This window comes from Leptinotarsa decemlineata, unplaced genomic scaffold (assembly GCF_025532065.1).
Source record: "Leptinotarsa decemlineata unplaced genomic scaffold, Ldec_3_MD MMD2_tig00026340_RagTag_RagTag, whole genome shotgun sequence".
In the NCBI taxonomy this organism is placed as follows: Eukaryota; Metazoa; Arthropoda; class Insecta; order Coleoptera; family Chrysomelidae; genus Leptinotarsa; species Leptinotarsa decemlineata.
Window position 1 is genome coordinate 11764916 of NW_027412694.1, and position 23678 is coordinate 11788593.

The window sequence follows — 23678 nt, forward strand, 5'->3', positions numbered from 1 at the left end:
ATTACTTTTTAACATCATTTTTGATACTGCACCAGTTTCATTGAATATTTTATTTATTTTATTTACCGTACCGCAGCTAATACGAGGACGATCTGGATGTCTCTCATTAAATACTCTACAAACCTCTCTAGCACTTCTAACGCTATCTCCCAAAAGGCGTACAATTTTTCAATCTTGCAGCCATGACACAAAATAATTCGAAGAACTGTAAGGTGAATATTGTTGACAATAGTACAATCAAATCTTTCACAAGTGTCAAACTGTAATATCATTTCCATGGCAACTAAGATTTAAATTGAAATATTAGGTCTTAGTTTTAGTTAATTTGCGTGAAAACTTGAATGTAATTCCGTTATTTTCATTAAAAATATTTACGCTATTTGTTTTTTTTCATCTGGCGGCACTTTATTGTTGAAATCATAAAAAAATATTCTCATGGCTATATCTGTTGATTTAGGGTGTTTTTTGTAACTGTTAGCTGTGTGAGTTTTCATATTTTTGAGTTGTCATAACTTTGTTAATAATGAATATTTTTTTATGAAATTTTGGTCACACCTGTTTAGAGGCACTCTGAATCCAGTGGCGTAGTGATTTTTTCAATAAAAAAATCGCTAATAAAAAATCCCGATTTTCGACTAAGAAAAAATATCGTAGTATGCCCTGAAACTTTAATAAACATTTCAAATTTTGTCCCAAGGTAGACCTTTTAGTACTTGACATTTCAAAAAAAAATATTAAAATCGGTTTACAACTTCAAATTTTAGGGAGGTGTTTCTATTAAAAATGGGTCACACTGTAGGTATATACCTACAAATATTTCGAAATGAAATCTTGAATAATTCATCTCTCCCAGCTACCTACACTGTAGGTTCTGGTAAATGCCTGCTGGAAAACAACTACTTCCCCGGCTAATATCACGCTGGATATTGAATTATATCCGACATACATTTATACAGGATAATTCACAGGGGTTAGTTTTGCAGATGTTTCTCGTTCATTGAGCTATAGGATCATGCTGAAATTGTTCGAGTAGATCACCTACAGACCAGTTTCGAGGTATTACGTCTCATCAGTTCAGGATCGATCCAATCCGAACAGTAAAGTGTCTGCTCGATAAATTTCAACGCTGCTTAACTACATCTGTTCTGTTTTTTCGTTAATCAGCTGTTGTCCCCATACGAACGGCAACTCTCAGAAGTTGAGAAACTTGTGCGAGCTAAGGACTAACGAGGTCTTACCTTTTAACGTGTGATTCCTAACACGTATGAAACCTTCATCTAAGAGAAAGATTGTTAACTAGTAACAGATCCATCTCGTGAAAAAAGCCCCAAGTGGGGAAGAAACGTCCCATGTCTGTGTCTCAAGACTGTATCAAGGAGAGATACATGCGTACTAGAAAGCTTTCGACTGTGTCAACCATGAGATCCTTCTTAATAAATTGCAACAGTATGGCTTCAGAGGCAACACTCTCCACTGGTTTCATTCGTACTTATCAGGTCGCAAACAGGTAGTTAAAACAACCGAGTGTTCCTCAGCTCAAACTATCAAATGTGGTGTAACACAAGGATCGATCCTTGGCCCAATTTTGTTTCTTATCTACATAAATGACTTAGCTTTTATAGATATAATGGCCACAATTACTCTCTTTGCTGATGACAACACTTTATTATGGCATAACAAGGACATTTCTACCCTTCAAGATGCCATCTTGGCTGACATCAACAAAATCAAAGAATGGTGCGACTACAATAAGTTATCATTTAATATCAATAAAACTAGCATACTTACTTTCCACTGCGACTTACCTGAGATCTGCCTTGGTGACAAAATCTTAGACAGGGTACATAATTTTAAATTTCTAGGGTTGAACATTGATGATAAACTGAAATTTAAAAATCACACAATAAACTTAAGCAAGAAGCTTTTCTCAGGTTGCTATGCACTAAGAGTGATTTCTAGAGAACTAGGCTACTCCCATTCAAGAACAGCTTATTTCGCTCTAATAGATCCCCATATTAAATATGGAATAGCCTTCTGGGGAGTCTGTTCTAGAGATTTATTTCAAATGATTTTTGTGCTCCAAAAAAGGGCTGTCCGATATATGTGCAAAGCAGCTCCCAGGGATCCATGCAAGCCTCTTTTCATAGCTCACGGTATTTTAACAGTAGCTGCTCTGTTTATCTTGGAATCAATTTGCTTGATAAAAAAAAATTATTCTTGTGCATCTCCCCCTTCCTCATATAATACTCGTAGCCACAATAGTAACATAGATCTGCCTATTCCTGCGAGCTCCCTTGTTAGGGATTCAATTATATTCAACGGGATCAAACTGTTTAACCACTTACCAGCCCGAATTGAAGAAATTATAGTGCTTAACAAATTAAAGAAAGCAGTTAAAATGCTACTTGTTGATAGGGCCTATTATTCACTTCAGGAGTATCTTGACGATTCACTTGAATCTTAACTTTTATTTCTATGTCTTGTTATTTCCAGCTGAATATCTCAGTGTATTTCACATTTTTAGCTAATGTTTATTGTATTTTGTTTGAATTGTGTATGCTTTTTTATGTAGATTTTTGTATCTTACATATTATTTATGACTTTGTCTACAAGATGTAGTTCTTCAGACAATAAAGTATATTTGATTGATTGATTGATTGAATAAAGTATATTTGATTGATTGATTGATCAATCATCAAACTGAATTTGTCTTTTAATGTAAAATGCATTGTACTAAGAAAAAAATATTGAAATCTTGACAGGGTCAACCATAACCTCTTTCTCCACAAGCTCAACAGATATGGTGTAGGTGGAGTACTACTGGAATGGATTGGTAGTTATCTTACGAATAGGACTCAAATGGTTAGAGCAAATTATCACTACTCCACGTAATTCGAAGTAACCTCTGGTGTTCCTCAGGCGTCACACCTCGGTCCCTTATTATTCAATTAATGACATTATTCATTGCTTCCGGCACGCCAAAGCACTATTATTTGCAGATAATTTAAAACTGTTCCTGATCATTAAAACCTCTTTGGATGTCCATAGGCTTCAGTCTGACTTTGACAATCTATCAAACTGGTGCCTCTTAAATGGCATGGACTTGAATGCCACAAAGTGCCATGTCATGTGCTTTTATCAATCCCATGTACCTTCTACCACTTTTGATTACACTTTAAATGGTCATGTCTTGGAGTCTGTTAATCAAATAAAAGACCTTAGGATTGTTCTTGATCCCACCTTGAGCTTCAATCTACATATACCCACGGCTATCCATAAAGCCATGAAAATGCTAGGGTTTATCAAACAGCTAACCCACGAATTCACTGACCCAACTGCTATTAAAGCCCTTTATTGTTCACTGGTCCGCCACCCTGGAGTATTGTTCTTCTGTCATGTCCCCTCATTGTTTAACTTATATTAAGAACATCGAAAATGTCCAACACAACTTCCTCAGATACATAATATTTCAATCGGGTGTTCGTTGCATGTATGATTTGCTACTGCAATCTCTGAGCATGTTCTCCCTGGAAACTAGGAGGAAACAGAGAGATCTGACACTACTTTTCAATATTATTAACGGAAAATTCAGTTGTGCTGAACTCCTAGAAAAAATGTATCTACATGTTCAAAACCGCTCAACTCGATAGCAACATTCAATAGCTGCATTCCAAGAATCTTACGATTAGCCAATAGTAACGTTGATCTTGAGATGTTTAACATCTCCTTGCATCATTTTAAAACTCAATTACGGAATACTGTGCTTTAATGTTTTAGTGTATAGTTCATGGTAGTATACGTAGTATATGTTTTATCGTCGTTCATTGTTTTTTGTCGTTTTATACTCTAAAATCAACCCCTTTTTAAACTGCAAATTTACCCCTTTTAATCTATTTTAGTTTTAATTTGTAATTCTGATTTTATTTTAATCATAATTTAACATTGTAATTGATATTTTATTTATAAATAAATTACATTTTCTGGGAATTGCAGCTGATGTGTCAAAATAGCACTAATTCTTTATGTATTATATGCATATAAATTGGTATAATCATAGGAAATTATTCCAAAAATATTTATCAGTCACTTAATCACAACTTTAAAATTATAGGAATTCAAATGTGACTCAGATCTGGACTGCTTAGATGGCTCCGATGAAAGGAATTGTGATCCAGATAAACTCAAGAATGCCACAGAGTTCAAAACGCCAGTTATAAAGTGTGATGCACCATATAAACTCTGCGATAACAACACAAAGTGCATACCCACCTCGAAATTGTGTGATAATCGACAGGATTGCGCTGATGGCACGGACGAAATAGGAGAAACCTGCCAGGATCACAAGCATACTGAATCTAAATTCATATCTAATTGTGAATACCCCTCCAGGTCTTGTGATAATGATACAAAGTGCATTTCTATTGACCAGCTTTGTGATGATAGGTAACTTATTCCAACATAAATATGAACATGTAGTTTTTCTAATATTTTTTCTTGTAGAAATGATTGCAACGATGGTACAGATGAGGGGATGAGATGTTCTGATATGCTATGTGATCATAGCTTCGTATGCTCTCACGACTGTCACAATGCACCGGAAGGCCTAATTTGCACCTGCCCCCCTCATTTACACCTCCAAGCAGACAAAACCCATTGCCTTGAAACACATCCTTGTCAAGCTTGGGGTGTTTGCTCTCAAAATTGCATTCCAAGAGGTTCAAGGTACAAGTGTACTTGCCAGGAGGGATATGTATTGCAAGAAGATGGTTTTACTTGCAAAAGTACCGACAGTGGACGGCCTTATGTTATATTTAGTAATCGCCACGAGCTCAGAGGAATAGATTTGCATACGTTCAGTTTGAAGTCATTCATACCAAGTTTGAAAAATACCATTACGTTGGATTTTTTCCACGCCAATGATACTGATATGGTATGTTTTTTCTTCTGCTATTCTGATAACCTATTTGAGTAGGAAACTAATAGAGATGAAGGGTATAAGTCCTTCTGCTCATCAGAGTTTCCTCAAGAGTTGCCACATTCTCATGTTTTTTTTCACTTCGAAGGAAAAATGTTTTCTTGAAATTTTTGTTATCTTTTTAATCGTGAGGTTGTCCTGACAGAGTTGTCATGAAAACCAATAAAGAATAAATCTAACAAAATATTTTTTGAAAGTCTTTATAACTTGGAACCTAAAAAAAATTGGTGGTAACTAGAAAAGTGTAAAACTACTTGTGATGCACTGGTTGGAACTCCAGTAATATTCTTACTGGAGTTTTATTCCAACACCAAACCGTAATTTTTAACACTTTGACACGTGTTTCGATCACTGAGTGATCATCTTCAAGAGGAAGAAGATTAAACCGTTTAATCTTCCTTTTGAAGATGATCACTTGGTGATCGAAACACGTGTCGAGGTATTAAAAATAACGGTTTGGTTTTAGGATAAAACACTAGTAATATTCATTTTGTAAAAGTAATGATAGCAGTTTCAATATGGTAACTTGTATATATCTCGCTTTTACATTATTCTGTATTCATTTTGAACTATGAGTTAACTTTTTAAATAATCAACAACTGTTTGAAAACGAACTTGAGGACATATTCTCTTCAGTTGAATGTTTCTATCTGATTACTTGAGAAAAACTCTTTCAAAGCTTCTTTTTTATATCAACTTTCATAACATATATTTCCTTTGAGATGAACCAATAGTTTTTCAAAGCTGTAAATTAACACTATCTTCGGATTTACGAGTGTGTTCTCAGAAGTACCTAGCTTGATCTAGAGATGGCGGTAGTTGTTTGAAAAATATCACTGTATTAGAAAGTACACATTCTCGTGGAGCTCTTGAAGAATCTGCATTTTATAAGGATGAAATTTCTGCATTTTCAATGCTTTTCTTACAGTCTCGCGTGACATTCCCATATGTTCTGATACTGATCGTAATGAGCTCGTGGGCTCTGCAGCAAATGTTTCCAAAACTTCAATTTGAGCTGCTTCATTTAGTACTCTGAGGTTATTTCTTTTTTATTTGACACTGAACCGGTTTTGTAAAACTTATTCACCACATCAAGCACATACTGGTGACTCACATTATAATTTGGATGTCTTTCGTTAAAGACATGCCGGCCTTCATGCGCACTTTCCAACTTCTCCGTAAGTTACAATCATTTCAATTCTGTCTTGAAGAATGTAAACCATTTTTACACTTTTTTGCCTGAAGACAGAAACTTTTCAGTCTTCGAAAGTGTCTCCCTTGACAATAAAATTGACCTGTTTTTTCGATTCCTCATTGTTTACTGGAAGGAGATTATTAAGGGTGGGAAGTTTTCAAATTGATACCCTGTATATAGAATCACAACCTTGACAGTAATGTTCGTTTTAATGCAATAATATTTTTGAGAATTTAGTGCCTATTATGGAATTGTACTATAATTTGCACCATTAGTAATAGTTATATTTATTAAAAATATTAACAATTACAAGTGGTAAGTCAAATTGAATTGAAGGGGTTATATTTTTAAGAGTGATTAATTTTTGGGAAAGAAAGTTTTTGGCTTTCTACTACTCCATCTTGATACAAAAAACAATGATGAGGGAATCTTCCAAGGAAAGGAAGGAAGTAATCAATTTTAAAATAAGTAACTCTATACATGGATGTGTAGATCCATGTATAGTTACTTCTTTGCATGATATACACATACATGTATAGAGTTACTTATTTTAAAATTGATTACTTCCTTCCTTTCCTTAGGAGATTCCCTCGTCCTTGTTTTTTGTATCAAGATGGAGTAGTAGAAAGCAAAAATACTCCCAACAGTGTTCAGGACATATGAGTGTTCACTATTTCATATTTAGTTATTCCTTAGGATGAAAGTGTATTCTTATTTTGATGCATTTCCTAACTTCTTTCAAAAAATTCCATATTGATTGTGGTATTTAAATTATCGACAGACTTATGTAACTTCAATTTTTTCAACAGGTATTTTGGACAGATGTGATAGATGATAAAATCTATAGAGGAACAGTAATAGGAGGTTCACTCGGAAACATTGAGGTAGTTGTACAGACAGGTTTGTCCACGGCCGAGGGGTTAGCTGTGGATTGGATCGGCCAAAATCTCTATTGGGTAGAGAGTAACTTAGATCAGATAGAAGTTGCTAAACTGAACGGAAGTTTTCGTCGGACTCTTGTAGCTGGCGATATGGAAAGTCCTAGAGCCATAGCTGTTGATCCAAGAGATGGATATCTATTTTGGACAGATTGGGATAGTCAGCTTCCCCGAATAGAACGGTGTTCATTGGCGGGATTAGATCGACGCATGGTTGTTAGAATTGTGAACAATGGATGGCCTAATGGTTTAACTTTGGATTATACTACTAGAAGAATATATTGGATCGACGCTCAGTCAGACTCGATACATACTTCTGATTATGATGGAAATGATCATCATGAGGTAATGAATAATCATGAAATGCTTTCTCATCCGTTTGCAATTACAGTTTTTGAAAATTACGTTTATTGGACGGATTGGAGAACGAATAGCGTTATTAGAGCCAATAAGTGGAATGGGGGAGATGTGAGGGTTATTCAGAGAACTTTAACGCAACCTTTTGATATCAAAATCATGCATCCCAGTCGGCAGCCTACAGATGGAATAAGTCCTTGTGGAAATAATAATGGCGGATGTTCGCATCTTTGTTTATTGCACTTGAACCACACTTTCAAATGTGATTGTCCACATGTTATGAGACTTGGGGAAGACAATAAAACTTGCGTGGGTAAGTATCATTAAGAATTCTTTGACATTATTGTTACCTTTTTCCCCGTGGGTTAACGAATAATTGACTACATCAAACAATAATCAAACTCAACTTTATTTCACTATTAACATAACAAAACACGCACTCTCCGCGAAACTTGACTATCCATATAAGCGAGTGGATGGCGTTTATATTTGGCAATCGAAGGAGGTAGAAAAATCCTTGGAATTCTATCGAAGCCGGTAGAATTATTCTCGCCATGTCTAGAGCGCCGGCGCACATTGAAGAACCGCTAAACGTCAGTCGGATTGAGCGCACTCTTAGCCACGTCACAATTGGTTTATTACTACCAGTGGCGGCCGGCGTTATTTTCTTCAGGGCAAGATTTACAACACTAATAAAGTAACACTTAGTTGTGAAATGTTCACTGCAATTAGCGAGATGTGGTCATCTCATGCATTCATTATGTTAAGTTGTCAGTACAGGTAAGGATCATTATTGGCAACACTGATCCGTTACGGCAGTCAGGTTTAGAACTTTGGCTTAAGCGGCCAGTAATTTTATTCGTCAATATGCAACTCTATCACATGCTAGAGATATAAAAACAGATGTTTTAAAAGAAAATGTTTTGGGACCTCTTTTGTTAATTTTGTATTTGAATGATATTGTAGTTACATACTGAAGATTTTGAATTTATTAATTTGTTTTCTGACGAAATGATGCTTGCTGTAAGCAATCATCATCTTGAACCGTTAATAAAATGAATCAAGCATTATCAAAAATATAAAATTTTCTCAATATCAATGAACTTGAGTTGAATATTTGCAGGATTGAAGGCATGATCATAACTACAAAATCCCTATCCCTATTTCCCTACTATAATATTATAAATGCGAGTGTAAGTTTGTTTGTTACGATTTCACGCCAAAACTAGTCAATCAATCATCATGAAAATCTCATGATATTCTCGATCTGAAAATTTGAATATAAAACTTTTGTCCAATTTAACCGACCATGTAGATCTTGCCTTGTCTGAGATAGCAGTTGTGGGATCAACTTGAAAAAACCGGCCTGCATTATAACAATTTGGATCATATGACCTACCTAAGTAATGTACCGTATATTTACTCAGTAAGAGGTTTGTCTTCAGATTTTACGAAAAAAAACTATCAATATCATGCTTTTAGGACTGAGTAAACCTGAGTTGCTTATTATGTTTTTGGAAAAAAAATATTAGTTGTCTCACTTTTTGACATTCAAATGACAAAAAATTTGTTATTTAACAGATTTGATTTCACCAAGAGCGGGTACATATCAAAAATACGTGACGAACTGAGGCTGCTCATCGTTTTGAGGTTCAACTCAGTACACCTCGAACTCCACTGTTAAAGAGATCTTTCATTTGGAGATCTGCGATTATGTGGAATAAACTTCCTGAGAACGTTTTTCCAAATGGATTCAATTTCCAGCGATTAAAATCCAATGTAAATAGCTATTTTATCACAGGCACCGCTCTTAGAACGACTTAAGGATTTCCCTGTAGTGCTTATGTTTTGTCCTTAAAAAAAGAAACAGTTTCGGCACATCTTTTTGAAAACTTACATTGAAATCAATAAAAATGTTTTTCAAAATCACATTGAAGGCGAATTGAATCAAAAATGGATGAAATAAGAAATATCTTGAAGAGAAAATTTTGCTAACATAGAAGAGCGGTTTCAGCCGAATTCCGCCAACATATCTCATAATCAGTTTAATATTTGTTTTGACCTAATAGATACATTTTTATTATTATTATCTTGTAAATAAACCCGTCTGAAAAACATAGTTTATTATCATCTTTAGGCCTTTTAATGAACTGATTTTATTTTCAGTAAATGAAAAAGTCTTGCTGATATCGAAGAACACTCAAATTCGAGGAGTTGATATCCTTCAACCATACTACCATACAATCCCAACAATAAGCATTCCACAAGTATTGAGTCCTGTACAGCTGGAATACTTTGCCAAAAACAGTACTTTGTATTGGTCAGATCAACATTACAATGAAATAAAACGAACAAGTCTAACACATGGTCCCACAGAAACTATCATAGACACCGACTTGCAAAATCCCTCAGGATTAGCTGTTGATTGGATATCCCAATTACTATTTGTATCTACGAAGACTGGCATAATGGTTACTAATTTGAAAGGAGAGTTCAGCACTAATCTTATTGATGACGTTGATGTGCTCTCTGTTGCTATTGATCCTATTCAGGGCCGATTATTCTGGATATCAAAAGAAAACGAAACAGAATTCATAGAAACAAGTGCCATGGATGGCAGTGCTAGAACAACTATAGTATCCAAACTTGAGAAAAACTCGAAAGGGTTAGTAGTAGACAAAAAATCACCAAAAATCTATTGGATAAGCAGCTTCGAAATTTACTTCTGTAATTTCGATGGAACTGATGTTAAAAAACTGAATTTGTCAGAACACATGTCTGTATCAGCTATCACACTCTATCACGAAAAGCTTTATTTTGCAGACGACAACGATCTGTCAATTCACTCGATAGATAAAGAGACAGGAAGGAACGATTCCATCGTGAGGAACAGTACTGGAGGAGTACTGGCTTTACAGATATATGATCCGTCAGAGCAAGTTGGAGACCACCCTTGTAGCGTAAATAGAGGTGGTTGTCAGCACTTGTGTCTTCCAATTTCAGCTACCGCATTCAGTTGTAAATGTGCGATTGGCTATCAAAAAGATTCAAAAGATAAATTTAAATGCGTCGGAATCAAGGAATTTCTTTTATATTCTATAAATTGGGAACTTCATGGACTCTCTTTAGATGGTAGAAACGAAACAAAGGTATTAGGACCTATTTCAAAAGTATCAAGTGCAACTGCTATCGACTTTTTGGCAGAGCAAGATTACATTTTTTGGGCAGATAGCGAACATGGATCTGTAAGTCGAATAAAAAGAGATGGTACTGAACGAAGCTACATTTTAGAGCAGACTGAAATATTCGAAAATATTCCTGTTGATTGGTTGACAGGTATCGCAATTGATTGGATATCTGGTAATATATACTGGTGTGATTCAAAGCGGGGTACAATAGAAGTATCACGTTTAGATGGTACAAAAGAGCATGTTTTGCTGTCATATGAAGTAGGGAAACCTAATTCCATCGTGGTTGATCCGGTCAAAGGGTTTTTAGTGTGGGCCAGTGGTTCAAAAATTGAAATAGCTACATTGGACGGTCAGAACAGAAAAATATTGATAGAAGATGGAAAATTGATTTCTGATGTATCGTTAGATTCCCAAAATGAATTTGTTTACTTCTGTGACATACATGGTAACACCATTGAAAGAATAAAGTATGACGGAATGGACAGATTAGTGCTGCTGAATCATTCATTAGAAAACCCAGTCGCTTTAACTATTTTCGATGAAAAAGTTTATTGGTTAGATACGTAAGTATTTTTGATAATATTTTAATATTAACAGAATGCTCTAATTACTTTTAAGTTTTGAAGTGCACATGGATTGATCTAGTTTACAAGAAACTGGAGATAATGGCATCTGAATGAAACAATTGTACAAAAAAGTTTTTAATAGTTCAGTGGAAAAAAGTATTTAGATTCATCTCCAATATATTGGATATGTAGCAGATTTCATGAATTTGAAAGTTCTGACACTACTGATATTAGTAATTTTAACTTGGATCAAAATTAAAAACGTTTTAAATTAATCAAATATTTTCATTACGAAAAAAGAAGGCATTCAGAGAGAAAGAGATTAATTACATACTTTATTACTCAGGAAACAAATATATATATATTTATATATATATATATATATATATATATATATATATATATATATATATATATATATAATATATATATATATATATATATATATATATATATCCAACTATCAATAGAGCTTCCGTACATTTACAATTTTCTATCAATCGGGCGTCCGGTTTCAATGAGGCGTCCATATATGGACGCCGAATTGTTTCACCATGCCAGGCAGTTCAGAGGTTCCCTATCTTCCATCTGACAAAATTTCAGATGGGCGCCTATTTATCAATTTCATTGTCAAAATTATATGTATTGGCGTATATTCTAGTTGAGTCTTTTTTATTTTGGTGGCGCTCGGGAGGTACGCGTATACTTGTGCCGTATATTTTTCATACATGTGAGCGATTATGAGGCGTCCATATAACTGACAACAATGCAATAGTTTTTGCGAGAGGGAAGTCTCAATGATTTGTTAGAAATATCGTTGATTTGGTATGTTTGTAGGTCGGCGCCGGTTTCATACACAGGGTGACAATTTGAAAACTTACAAGGTCTATCTCTGAGCAACCAAATAAAATATAAGAAATCGCTGAAAACAACTTTCATAATACAAAGGGAGAAACAAATGATGTGATGACTAACTTGTTTTTTCTCTCACACCCTTGCCCCCAGCCACCACAACTTCATATTTTTGAAAGGCAACCACCTACTTGTGATACATTATCTGAAAGCTCTTAAGATATGCTCTTCAATGGTACTCTTCAAAGCTACATTCGATGCAGTAAGTTTTGGTTCATCAAATAAAAGAATTCATTCAGAATAAATTTTATTTTCTATTATTAATTTAGTAAATTTTCAAAAACATGATTTTTACCATCGTAGCATTAATATTAAGACTTGAATATTTTACGCCTCTTCTATTTTTTTTTATTCGTCTCGATAATAGATAGGGATAGATAGGGAAGGAGAGTGGCACCTTGTTTTAGAGGTCTTTCGAATACCTTTACTACTCTGTCAACAGAAAATTTTTGTGACGATTAGTTTTCGAGATAATTTGAAGTTTTAAAGGTATTTGCATTGAGTTCAACTCTTTTTAAAATAAATCAAATTGTTTTTAAGGTGCAAGTTACGTTCAGAACTCTCATAAAAAAAATAAATTTTTGCTTTTTATGACAACCTGCTAATACGTGTCCATTTGATGTCGAATTATTTGTTTATTACGAGGAGATTTCTCCGGGGGATGGGGTTGGTTACCACCATTACATTTTAGGTAAATTGAGTGGCACCTACTTATGAAGGTTGAATTGCCTCTTCAAGAAGTTGTTAATAAGAATCACCGGTTGAATTTCCATCAATGAAAAATGAACCTATAATATGATTGCCTAATATTCCGGCCCAGATATTCAACTTTTGGGGATGTTGGGTATGTATTTCTGCGTATTGTCTTGGGTTTTCATCCGACCAATAACGGCAATTGTAACGGTTCACGCAACCATTTGAATAAAATGAGCTTTCGTCCGAATAACAGATGTTATAAAGCAGTTCGGGATTTTGCATTAATATTTCACTCATGCCCTCACAAAACTCCTGTCTTCGGTCAAAATCATCCTCATTGAGTTCACGAACAAGTTTAATTTTGTAAGGATGGTATTTGTGGTTTTTAAGGATTCTCCATGCGATCATATGGCTTATTCCTGCCATTGCGGATAAACCTCTGGTACTTAACCTGGGATTGGCGATGACTTGACCAAACACTACAATCGCATTATCGTCATTCACTACCCTTCTCTGAACATCACTTTTTTCATTTAAAACCGAACCTGTCTCCCTGAATTTTGTGACCAAATCCAGAACGTGATTTCTGCTTAGGTGTTTACCAGGTTTTTGCTCGTTAAATAAAATTGATGTTTTATTAGCATTTTGGTCGTTGCCAAAAAATGAAGCAATAACTGAAACCCTTTCGGCAGTAGTGAAAGAAATGTTTAAACAAATAACAATACACGACCCGTTTCAACAAAACAATCGAACGTTGTTATTTAACAAAAAATTGATAAGAAGAACTGCTTAAAATTTTTTTTATTTAGGCATACAAGTTACCGAGTGGTCTGTCTAATGTATTATCAACATGGCAATTTTAACTTCAAATTATCTCGAAAACTAATCGTTACAAAAATTTTCTTTTAACAGAGTTGTGAAGGTATTCGAAAGACCTTTAAAACAAGGTGCCACTCGACCTACTTTCCCCATCTAAATAAAGGTCGTCGGACGCACCTCTCTGAGGGGGTGCGTACTACAAAAAATCTGATTAGTCTGAAAGGTGTCCCCCTTCAATTAGAAATCGACGTGTCCGAGCTTTTTTGAAAATCTTACTTTTTATATTCAAAAACGGCTCTGTTAGGTTTTCGTTGTTACACACTGTATATAGAAGAAAATGTAAATGGCGAAATGTATGATCACATGCTAGAAAGATCTATCGAACCTCGGATAGTTCATGAATTAGAGAATCACAGAGACATAAACGGCAATTTATCTTTGAAAGAAAATGTATTACATTTTCAACAGAATGGGGAACCTTATTATTTTGTAGTTCCAGTTATTCAATGGTTAGATAATAATTATGCTGATCAATGTATTGGAAGAAGAGATTCTACTGAATGGCCTCTCACATCCCTGGACCTATCTCCTCTAGATTTTTTCCTCTGGGCCACTTACTTAAAATAGGTTGTTTTAAAGACGACGCAATCTGATTCAATAAAGCCACTGAAGGAAATAATAATCCAAGAATGCTGAGCTATTTCCAAAGAAACATTTGCCAATATACGTCAAGAGTTCGAAAATATACTCTTCTATTATCTTGAAAAAGATGGAAATCTAATTCTGTTTCAATCTGTTTTTTCCGTTAAATAGTTATCGTACCCCTACGAACGACAACCCTCAGAAGTCAAAATTTGTGCATGCTAAGGACTAACGAGATATTACCTTATAACGTGTGATTCCTAACACGGAAATCATTTTGAACATTTCGTAAACTAATAATAAAAAATAAAATTGTAATTTAAATAAATAGTGCTTTATTTAATAAACCAAAAATTACTACATCGAATGTAGCTGCGTATAAGTAGGGGTTGCCATTTGAGATTATAAAGTTGGGGTGGCTGGGGGCGAGGGGGTAAGTGAAAACAAGTTAGTTATCACACCATTTTGTTACCCCCTTCCTATGATGGAAGTTGTTTTCTGAGATTTTTTTTATTTCATTCGGTTGCTCAGATAAAGCCATTGAAAATTTTCAAATTGTCATCATGTAGCTCATAAGACAGTTTTTGTTTTGTCATAAGTTGTGAATTTGCAACTGACATTGAAGAAGTTGGGAAATGAGCATTGGAATATTTCCCGCAGATTATGTAAGTGAACTAATTTGTTTGGTTTCTAGGATATAAAATTAACTATCAATACAGAATGTTTTTTTGTATTCTATAATTCATGTAGCTGAATGAATTCACTGTGAAGAATTGGATTTTTACAATCGTTAATTTTCACTGAACATTCGTACTTCGTATTTATGTTGTGTCATATGGAATATAAATTCAAATAATGATATCCCACAGATTTCTTTATATGAAATACCGAGTTGAAAGTCTTGCAGGTACACCAAATCTATTCTTCTCAATCGACAATGAATGAGTTTATTGCTGCATACATCAGAACAGTCTACAACTGATCCTCCTGAAAATGAATTCATTATTGATGGTGGATGTATTTTGCACAAAATCACTTGGTATAAAAATGTCACATTTCAGCAAATTTTCGAAGATTATGCAATTCGAAGATTATCAATGGAGGTAAACACTTTGATGAATTCAATTTTGAAAGATTCAATTTTGAGAAACGAAGTTGAAAATTTTCTATAGATCCCACTCAACAGGGATGTTATAGACGCTGGAGAACGAATAATGTTAAGACTGTTTGGAGCTATTCAACATTTTATAAATCAATGTAGAATAGACCGTTTATCGGTGAGTGTTACTAACACAAAGACGGAAATCTTAGCAACATGACCGCCGACCGCTTTAATTACTCATTCTTCGAAAACTTATTAGTCTACTCAAGAAGTGCTTTTTTTTCGAAATTTTTTCAATATGCTCCGAAAATTATGGTTAAGGTATCATTCGATTCGGAATAGCGTCTAGAAAGTTTTTGAAACCGGATGACTTTTGGAAATGAAAATTGCGAAAGTTATAAACAATTTGGTGAAATATAAAAAATGGATTTATTTTTTTGGAAATATCTCGAAAACTAATTGGAATTTTCGAAATCGAAAAAAAAATCGAAAAGAGTAAGAAATTTTCTATCAAAAAGTCCTGACTCCCGGAACTGTAGGACCAATATTTATAATTTTCCCGGAGCTCTGAAAATGAGCTCGAAATCGGGTGTTTAGCCGCGCGTAGGCCGTGCCTGTTTGGGCTAAGCTTTACAAAAAAGTGTTTACCATATAAAATATATGAACCAAGGAATGAAAAAATTCAGTCATATAGTCAAAAGATAAATGAACAATAATTTGTCGGTAAAAATTTTTTTTTGCAATTATTCGATTCATTATGCTATTGTTAATTAATAATTTTTTATCACTCGATTATCATTATTGCAAATGTAATATTTTCACACTTTAAACTAAAAGTGTGAAATTTTTTCCTTTCGTAGAGTTATGATTATAACGGTTAGGAATAGATTCATTTTCGAAATATTGAAAAATTATTATTTTTCAATTATTTATTAACAATTTACTGCATTTTTTAATGAAAAAGTTTAATAAATAATCGAAAAAATTTTTTTATTCATCATTATTACTGATATGTTTTTTTTAAATCAGAAGCTACATAAAAATATTTTTTTTATTTCATCACTTATTGTTTAAAACTTTGTTATAAATTCGATAAAAAATGGAGTGAATAAAAAAATGCATGGTTTTTTTCATTCATCAATTGCAACTGGAACAAAAATGAAATGAAAACATTCATTTGTTTATAACAAATTGTTTATTCAATACACAATGGAGAATTTTAAAAATTAAATTGTTTTTGTTCCGAATTAAAAACAAGATGAATAATTATTTTAAAAAATTGGTTTCTTAATATTATTAATTGGTGGTAAAAAAATTGTTACTCAACAAATGCGTTTTTTTGCATTGTAAAAATTTCTTCAAGAGACAATTGAAAAAAATCATGATTTTTATCAAAAATTAAGATCCAAAAAAAATTCAATCATGTTATAAACAATGCATTTGTTTATAATAAATTTTTAAACAATGAGTGATAAAAATTTTAAAGAAATATGCTCATCTAACTTCTGATTTGTTGATGATCGAGCGATAGAAAATTGTTAATTAACAATAGCGTAATAAATCGAATAACTGCAATAAACATTTTTTACCGACAGATTATTGTTCATTTATCATTTGAGTATATGCCTGAATTCTTTCATTCCTTAATTTATATATTTTAAATGCTGAAATTTTTTTTAGTAAAAATGGCCCAAACAGGCACGGCTCACGCGCGGCCAGACAGCCGATTTCGAGCTCATTTTCAGGGCTTCGGGAAAATTATATATATTGGTCCTACAGTTCCGGGAGTTGAAACTTTTTTATAGGAAATTTCTTCCTATTTTCGAATTTTCGATTTTGAAAATCTCAATTAGTTTTAGAAATATTTTCAAAAAATTAAATCCATTCTTTATTATTCTCTAAATTGTTTATAACTTTTGCTATTTTCATTTTCGGAAGTCGTCCGTTTTCAAAAACTTTCTAGACGCTATTCCGAATCGAATGACACCTCAACCATAATTTTCGGAGACTGCTGAAGAAAGTTCGGAAAAAAGCACTTCTTGATCAGATTAGTCAAGTTCAAACATAGCTTAACAATCTTTCAACAGCTACAGATTGGGGATGAGAAAAAACAGAGACTCTGTTTTTGCCCATGAAAACACCATAATCATTGGCAGGTTTAGAATTACTGAAACTAGTTCATTGTAGTTGCATAGTAGGTATCTAACTGCAGTAAAACTTAAAGCAGTAGAAAAACAGTGATGAGTGCATCCGATGTTGTTGGGATGATGACAATTTCAACTTCGAGTACGGCATGATTGTTGATCAACAAAATACTAACCATCCAGTATATCGAAAACTGATTCAGGCATTCTACGTATCAAACTCAGATACTAACTCTGACGGTTAAGAATGCGTTAATAATAAATTGTTTTGGTAATAAATGATAAAATTAATTATGAAAAATGTTTCTGTCAATTTGTAGAGAAATGTCAATTATGATTTTCAAAATAGAAAACATTCTCCGAATAATCATTTGAACATTCGAGATATATAAAAAAACGTTCATAAACAATTAAAAATCGTATTTTTTTCTGAATATCATATTATGAAGATAAAAATTTTTTGAATTCCCATACGGTCATACACAATTTATAAACAAATTGCGCTAAAACAGTTTGTTCAACTTACCGAATGTCTTTATTTGATACAGAAACAGGATATAATGATAAATATATAGAAAAATTAAAACAATATGTTATGTTACTAAAAAAAATCATAATGAACAAAATATAATGTTTTTGAACTTTTATAATGTGATCTTGTGGAGCACATTGATAAAAAGAGATTCACGTTCATTACAAGACCAAACACGACTATGATACGATATTTCATCATGGAATCCTAGTGCCTATCTTCCGGCTCCATCATCAGATCAGCTCCAGAGTACCTACCATATTGTCATCAAAATCACATAAAACTGCCAATTTTCATAACGCTACGATCTTTAAAAGATGGTTAAATTAGTTTTCTTAGATTTGACTACATAGTTACATACATACATACAGGTCGACCTAATAAAAGCGTATTAAAAACGAAAAACTCTAGAAAAAATTAAAAAATATTTAGGTCAGTCCTTAAAGAAATATTGAAAAATGCATGACTCGAAAAATCGTATACCATACACGGAAATGAATCTTGACAGGTCTTGATGCCTTCTAGATGGCTATCCTCTGTAGTGTGTATCAGCCAAATGGAATAAATATGACACTGAGTAAATATGACTGTGCTCAACAAAACACTCAGGCACGTCTAATTTTCAACAACCAAATTTTTCAATGCTCAATAACTCAGTTAACGGGAACAACAACTCGACCACGAACTCGGGCTTTGCAACCGTTACCACATCGCCTCTGATAATGTATACCGCAGTAGTAGACGAAACGTCAGGCATAAAAACCTGCAAACCACGCAAACGCTGAAAACAGATTTTACACTGTCATCTACGGCCGTGAATATTTACATTCTTTGGTAATTCATATTATTTATCCTATCGTCTGTCATTTTGGCGTCTTCAACTAGTTTGAATACTTTGAATTCTTGCTGTTTTCTAATGGAAATATACAATGAACTTTTTGTAATTAAAGTTGAACTTTCAATAATCACACCATGCATGTGTCGGTTTCACTTCTCCTATCATTATATTCGGCTCGCTTAAATATCATACAGTGTTAAAATGGAAATATGCCAACCAAGACAAAAATTATCGAATGATATTGAAAATTTCGTTATGGAATAAACTTTTCATGATCAGTCAATATCACTTGGTACCTATGTAAAAATGAAATACATACCGGCTACCTGAAATCCATACGCAATTTGTCGTTGGCACAACGCTTGTTGAAAAACAGATGTGAAGAAATTAAAACCCACTTGCTGCCTACATTTAATGCGGTAAATATTGGCAACGTTGTAAGGATTCCCAATAATCTATTTCATGTATGAAAATATACTTATTGGACTCCCTATTATCAATCAGATGTCTGATGATGGTGTATACTGAGGAGTTCTTATGAATGTTTGACGGACGGACGCTCTACTATCGAATCAATAGTGAACTCAATTTTTTTATGGTGGTAAAAATGTCATGCCAGCCTACAGAAATCAGTTTTCTAGTACTTACCATGAAATATATTCGGTAAATTCTTCAAATTATGATGGACGCCCTATCAGCGCATTCAATGTATGGATGCCATATTGATATCGGGATGTATATATATATATATATATATATATATATATATATATATATATATATATATATATATATAGTTGATGTTTTCTTGAAAACGAAACGAAATAAAATCTAAAAATACCATCGTGTAGTACCTTAAAAGTGCCAATGAAAAAGTGTTATTCGTTTTTTGATATCTTTTCAAATAAAGTCAGAAAAAAATAAAATTGATATTGTCAAATTCTCGTTTTTCCCAAATATCTCAGCAGGCCATGAAAATTCTTCAAGTTTCTAAACGGCATGTAAATAAGCTTTAAAGAACACAATTTTTTCCTAATTCAACCTAAGCTGTATCTCCAACAGGTTCTGAGATTCCTATGCTTAGGATCCTTATCTTGGACACACTGTATATGTGTGTGTGTGTGTGTGTATAGCAAAATGATCGAAACATACCTATTGAAATGACACCGCCTTAGGCTCGAAAGTGATTGAAAAACGTGTCAAAAAGGGTACTAGCCTTTCTAGAGTTACAAAATTTTATGAAAAACCCAATTTGGATTTCAAAGTTCAAAAAGCACCAATGATTCAATCTTTCATTTTCTTGAGTCTGCTTATACAAACCTTAACAACGGGGAAAATATAGTAGCAGTGTTTTGTGACTATTCAGAAGACTTGGCTTGCATAAACCATAGACTCCTTTCAAAGAAGCTCTGCTGCTATGGTTTCAGAGGTGCTTGTTATGACTGGTTTGCGATAGAAGCGATAGAAAACAAATAGTACAATCGAATGGACAATTAACATCCAGTAAAGAGATTTTATCTGGTGTCCCACAAGGATAAGTTCTCGGTCCAATTCTTTTTCTTTTATATTCAAATGATCTGGCTTTCATTCCAATCAGAGGGAATTTTACAAAAATGTCCAGCAATTGAAATATACTATCACTAGTAATCTTGAAATGGTAAAAAATAGTGAGATTCCAATTACCTATGTTTTAATACAAAGAAATGAAATGTAAAAATTGATTGATGTAGCCGTTACTATATGGTAGGAGATCATCATTAAAAATGAGAAATGAAACTTTCTATGTTTTATTCCACTTTTATTTGTAACTATTGTTACTGCAGTTTCATCCTATATATGGACATTTTATTGTATTAGTTTGAAAATGTCCATATAGGACGAAACTACATTAATGATAGTTACAAATAAAAGAGGTATAAAACATAGAAAGTTTCATTTCTCGTTTTTTCATAAAAATCAAACGTACTTACCTTTAGCACCTTCTGTGATAATTTGAGCCTATACGGACAAACTTTAGAAAACACATATAATTCAAAATTCCTAGGAATATTTTTTGATGACAAACTGATATTTGATCTGCATATTAGAGCATTGACATAAAACTAGTGGCCGGGTGTTATTCACTTAGAGTTGTCTCAAATGAACTGAGCATATCTACAGCGAAAATGGTTTACTACTCTATTATTGAGGCTCATTTGAGATATCGAATTGCTTTTTGGGGATTTTGTAGTCAAAAATTACTACAATCAGTGTTTGTCCTAGAAAAAAGGCCAATTAGATACCTATGCAAAACGTGAACCCTATATATCATTTTTTATCAGCAAGGGCATTCAAACCCTCACCTGCATTTTTATTATAGAGTCTGTATGTCTAATATACAAAAACCTTAATACAGTTGATACTCCAAAACCAAGCAATCAAATGAAAATGTTACAAGGCAAATATCGGAAAATAAAATACCTCTTCTTATTCCAAAATCTATTTTGACAAAGGACTCTCTTATTTATGAAAGCAAAAAATATATAATCACATACCCTTCGAAATCAGAAATGAGAAAATTTATTACAAATTTAGGAAAATACTAAAAAAAGCTCTACTCAAAAAAGCATTCTATAATCTCGAGGAATTTTACAGTGAAACTCTGCTATGATTTTATTTTAGATATAACTCTATTGTCAGTATGTATTATTCATATTTTATTTGCTTTTTTAGTTAATTTTTATGTGATATTTTTTATATACCCTGTCATTTTATCTATATTTGACATATGTTTATTTTTTCAACTGATTAGTATAGGATTGTTCTACTTTTGTAAATCATTTATATATGTTAAAAAGCAATCTTTAAAATTTTTTTCGACCATGCTTTGTATATAAGAACTTGATTTATTGGACAATAAAGTATATTTCTCCCTCTATCTCTCTCTCTCTCACTGGAATTTTGTAAAAATGCGTGTTCATATGTACATATATCTAGACCAGTCTCTTTAGTTTATGAATTTTAATGAATTGAATTATTTTTATTTTAGAACCCACGGTGGGGGAAGTATAAAAGTGGCACATATTTCGAATATGTCGGATTTTGAAGTACTCGAGAAATATTTAGGTAATTCTTTGAAGGACATTGAAGTGTTCTCAAAGAGGAAGCAAAATGGTACCAATCCTTGTGCTGATAATAATGGTGGTTGCCAACAGTTATGTTTGTTCAATGGAACACATCCTGTATGTGTTTGTTCTCATGGAAAAATTGCTTCTGATGGAAAAACTTGTGAAGGTAATTTATGAACTTTCAATGAAACTTTTTATGTATTGAATAAAATTAATATTCATTTCAGCTTTCGATAGTTTTATCATGTACTCCCGTGTCCTTAGCATTGACTCCATTCAACTTATAGGCGATAAAAACTTACAAAACTCCCCTCAACCGAGTATCAAAAACAACACAATGTTGAAAAACGCCATTGGCTTATCTTTCAGCTACAAACACCAACGGCTGTTCTACTCTGATATACAGAAGGGATCTATCAACACAGTGTTCTTCAATGGAAGTGACCATAGAATCGTAGTGGAGAGTAAGTTTTCCTTCAGTATAAGACGACAAAATTTTCAGTCTTCTTTTTTTAAGAACAAGGTTCTGTGGAAGGCTTAGCTTATGAACAAATACATAATTCCTTGTATTGGACTTGTAACATTGATGCTACCATCAACAGAGTCAATCTGACCAATCAATTATCAAATGCCAGTTCTGTTGAAACAATTGTTCATATGCGTGTACAAGATAAACCTCGAGGAATAGCTGTAGATAGCTGTGGAAATAGAGTTTATTGGACCAATTGGAATTCCCACCAACCAAGCATTGAAAGAGCCTATTTGACTGGTTTTGGTCGAGAAGCTATAATTAAAACAGATGTACGAATGCCTAATGCTATTACTTTAGATCATAAAGCCCAAAAACTGTATTGGGGTGATGCTAGGCTTGATAAAATTGAGAGATGTGAATATGATGGGACTAAGCGAGTTATCTTGGCTAAGGTACATATTTCTAGTAAAAATACGAGACAATTTTCAATAATCACAAACATATTATCTTCTTTTTCATTTGTAAATTTTTCTTTCACCTTAGTAACTCAATATTCCTTCAGGTTACTCCTCAACATCCATTCGCTCTTGCAGTATATGGTGATTTCATATATTGGACAGACTGGATATTACACGCCATTATCAGAGCAGATAAATTCACAGGTCAATATGTTGTTCTGCTGAGAAGAGATGTAGCACGACCCATGGGCATAGTTGCTATAGCTAATGACACTGAAGATTGCTTTTCAAACCCTTGTCTGATAAATAACGGTTTTTGTGAAGAAATTTGTGGTTTAACGGCTGCTGGACAAGTACGGTGTTCCTGCGAAGAAGGCAGGGTGCTATCTGAAGAAGGTCGTTGCCAGTCAAAAATCGTAACAAACTGTACAGATAGCGGGGATTCATTCCGTTGCTCTGATGGTGGATGTGTACCTTTTCACCTTACCTGCGATGGTATTCCTCATTGCGCAGATCGATCCGATGAAGAACCTGGATATTGTGGGTAATATATACTTGGTTATTTATTTTGACAATTCTTTTATAACATTTTTTAAACAAAGCTCTGTTAATTTTTCAAAAATTCATTTATGGAATTAGGATTCCCTAATATACAGGTTAGCTAACTTAAAATATGATATAATCAACAAAATTTATATAAATAATACAATTTTATATACGTACATAATTTTAAC

General features: G+C 33.4%; 1 protein-coding gene across 1 annotated transcript in view; it reads left to right on the top strand.

Annotated features, from left to right (window-relative positions):
* Nucleotides 1-23678, top strand: part of LRP1 (LDL receptor protein 1) — a 97574-nt gene that overhangs the window by 39307 nt on the left and 34589 nt on the right. Inside the window, exons 11-18 of the mRNA XM_074183572.1 lie at nucleotides 4112-4443; nucleotides 4501-4930; nucleotides 6980-7778; nucleotides 9632-11219; nucleotides 21936-22180; nucleotides 22242-22478; nucleotides 22532-22938; nucleotides 23049-23488. Coding sequence (XP_074039673.1) covers nucleotides 4112-4443; nucleotides 4501-4930; nucleotides 6980-7778; nucleotides 9632-11219; nucleotides 21936-22180; nucleotides 22242-22478; nucleotides 22532-22938; nucleotides 23049-23488 — 4478 coding nt within the window. The remainder of the gene's footprint in view (nucleotides 1-4111; nucleotides 4444-4500; nucleotides 4931-6979; nucleotides 7779-9631; nucleotides 11220-21935; nucleotides 22181-22241; nucleotides 22479-22531; nucleotides 22939-23048; nucleotides 23489-23678) is intronic.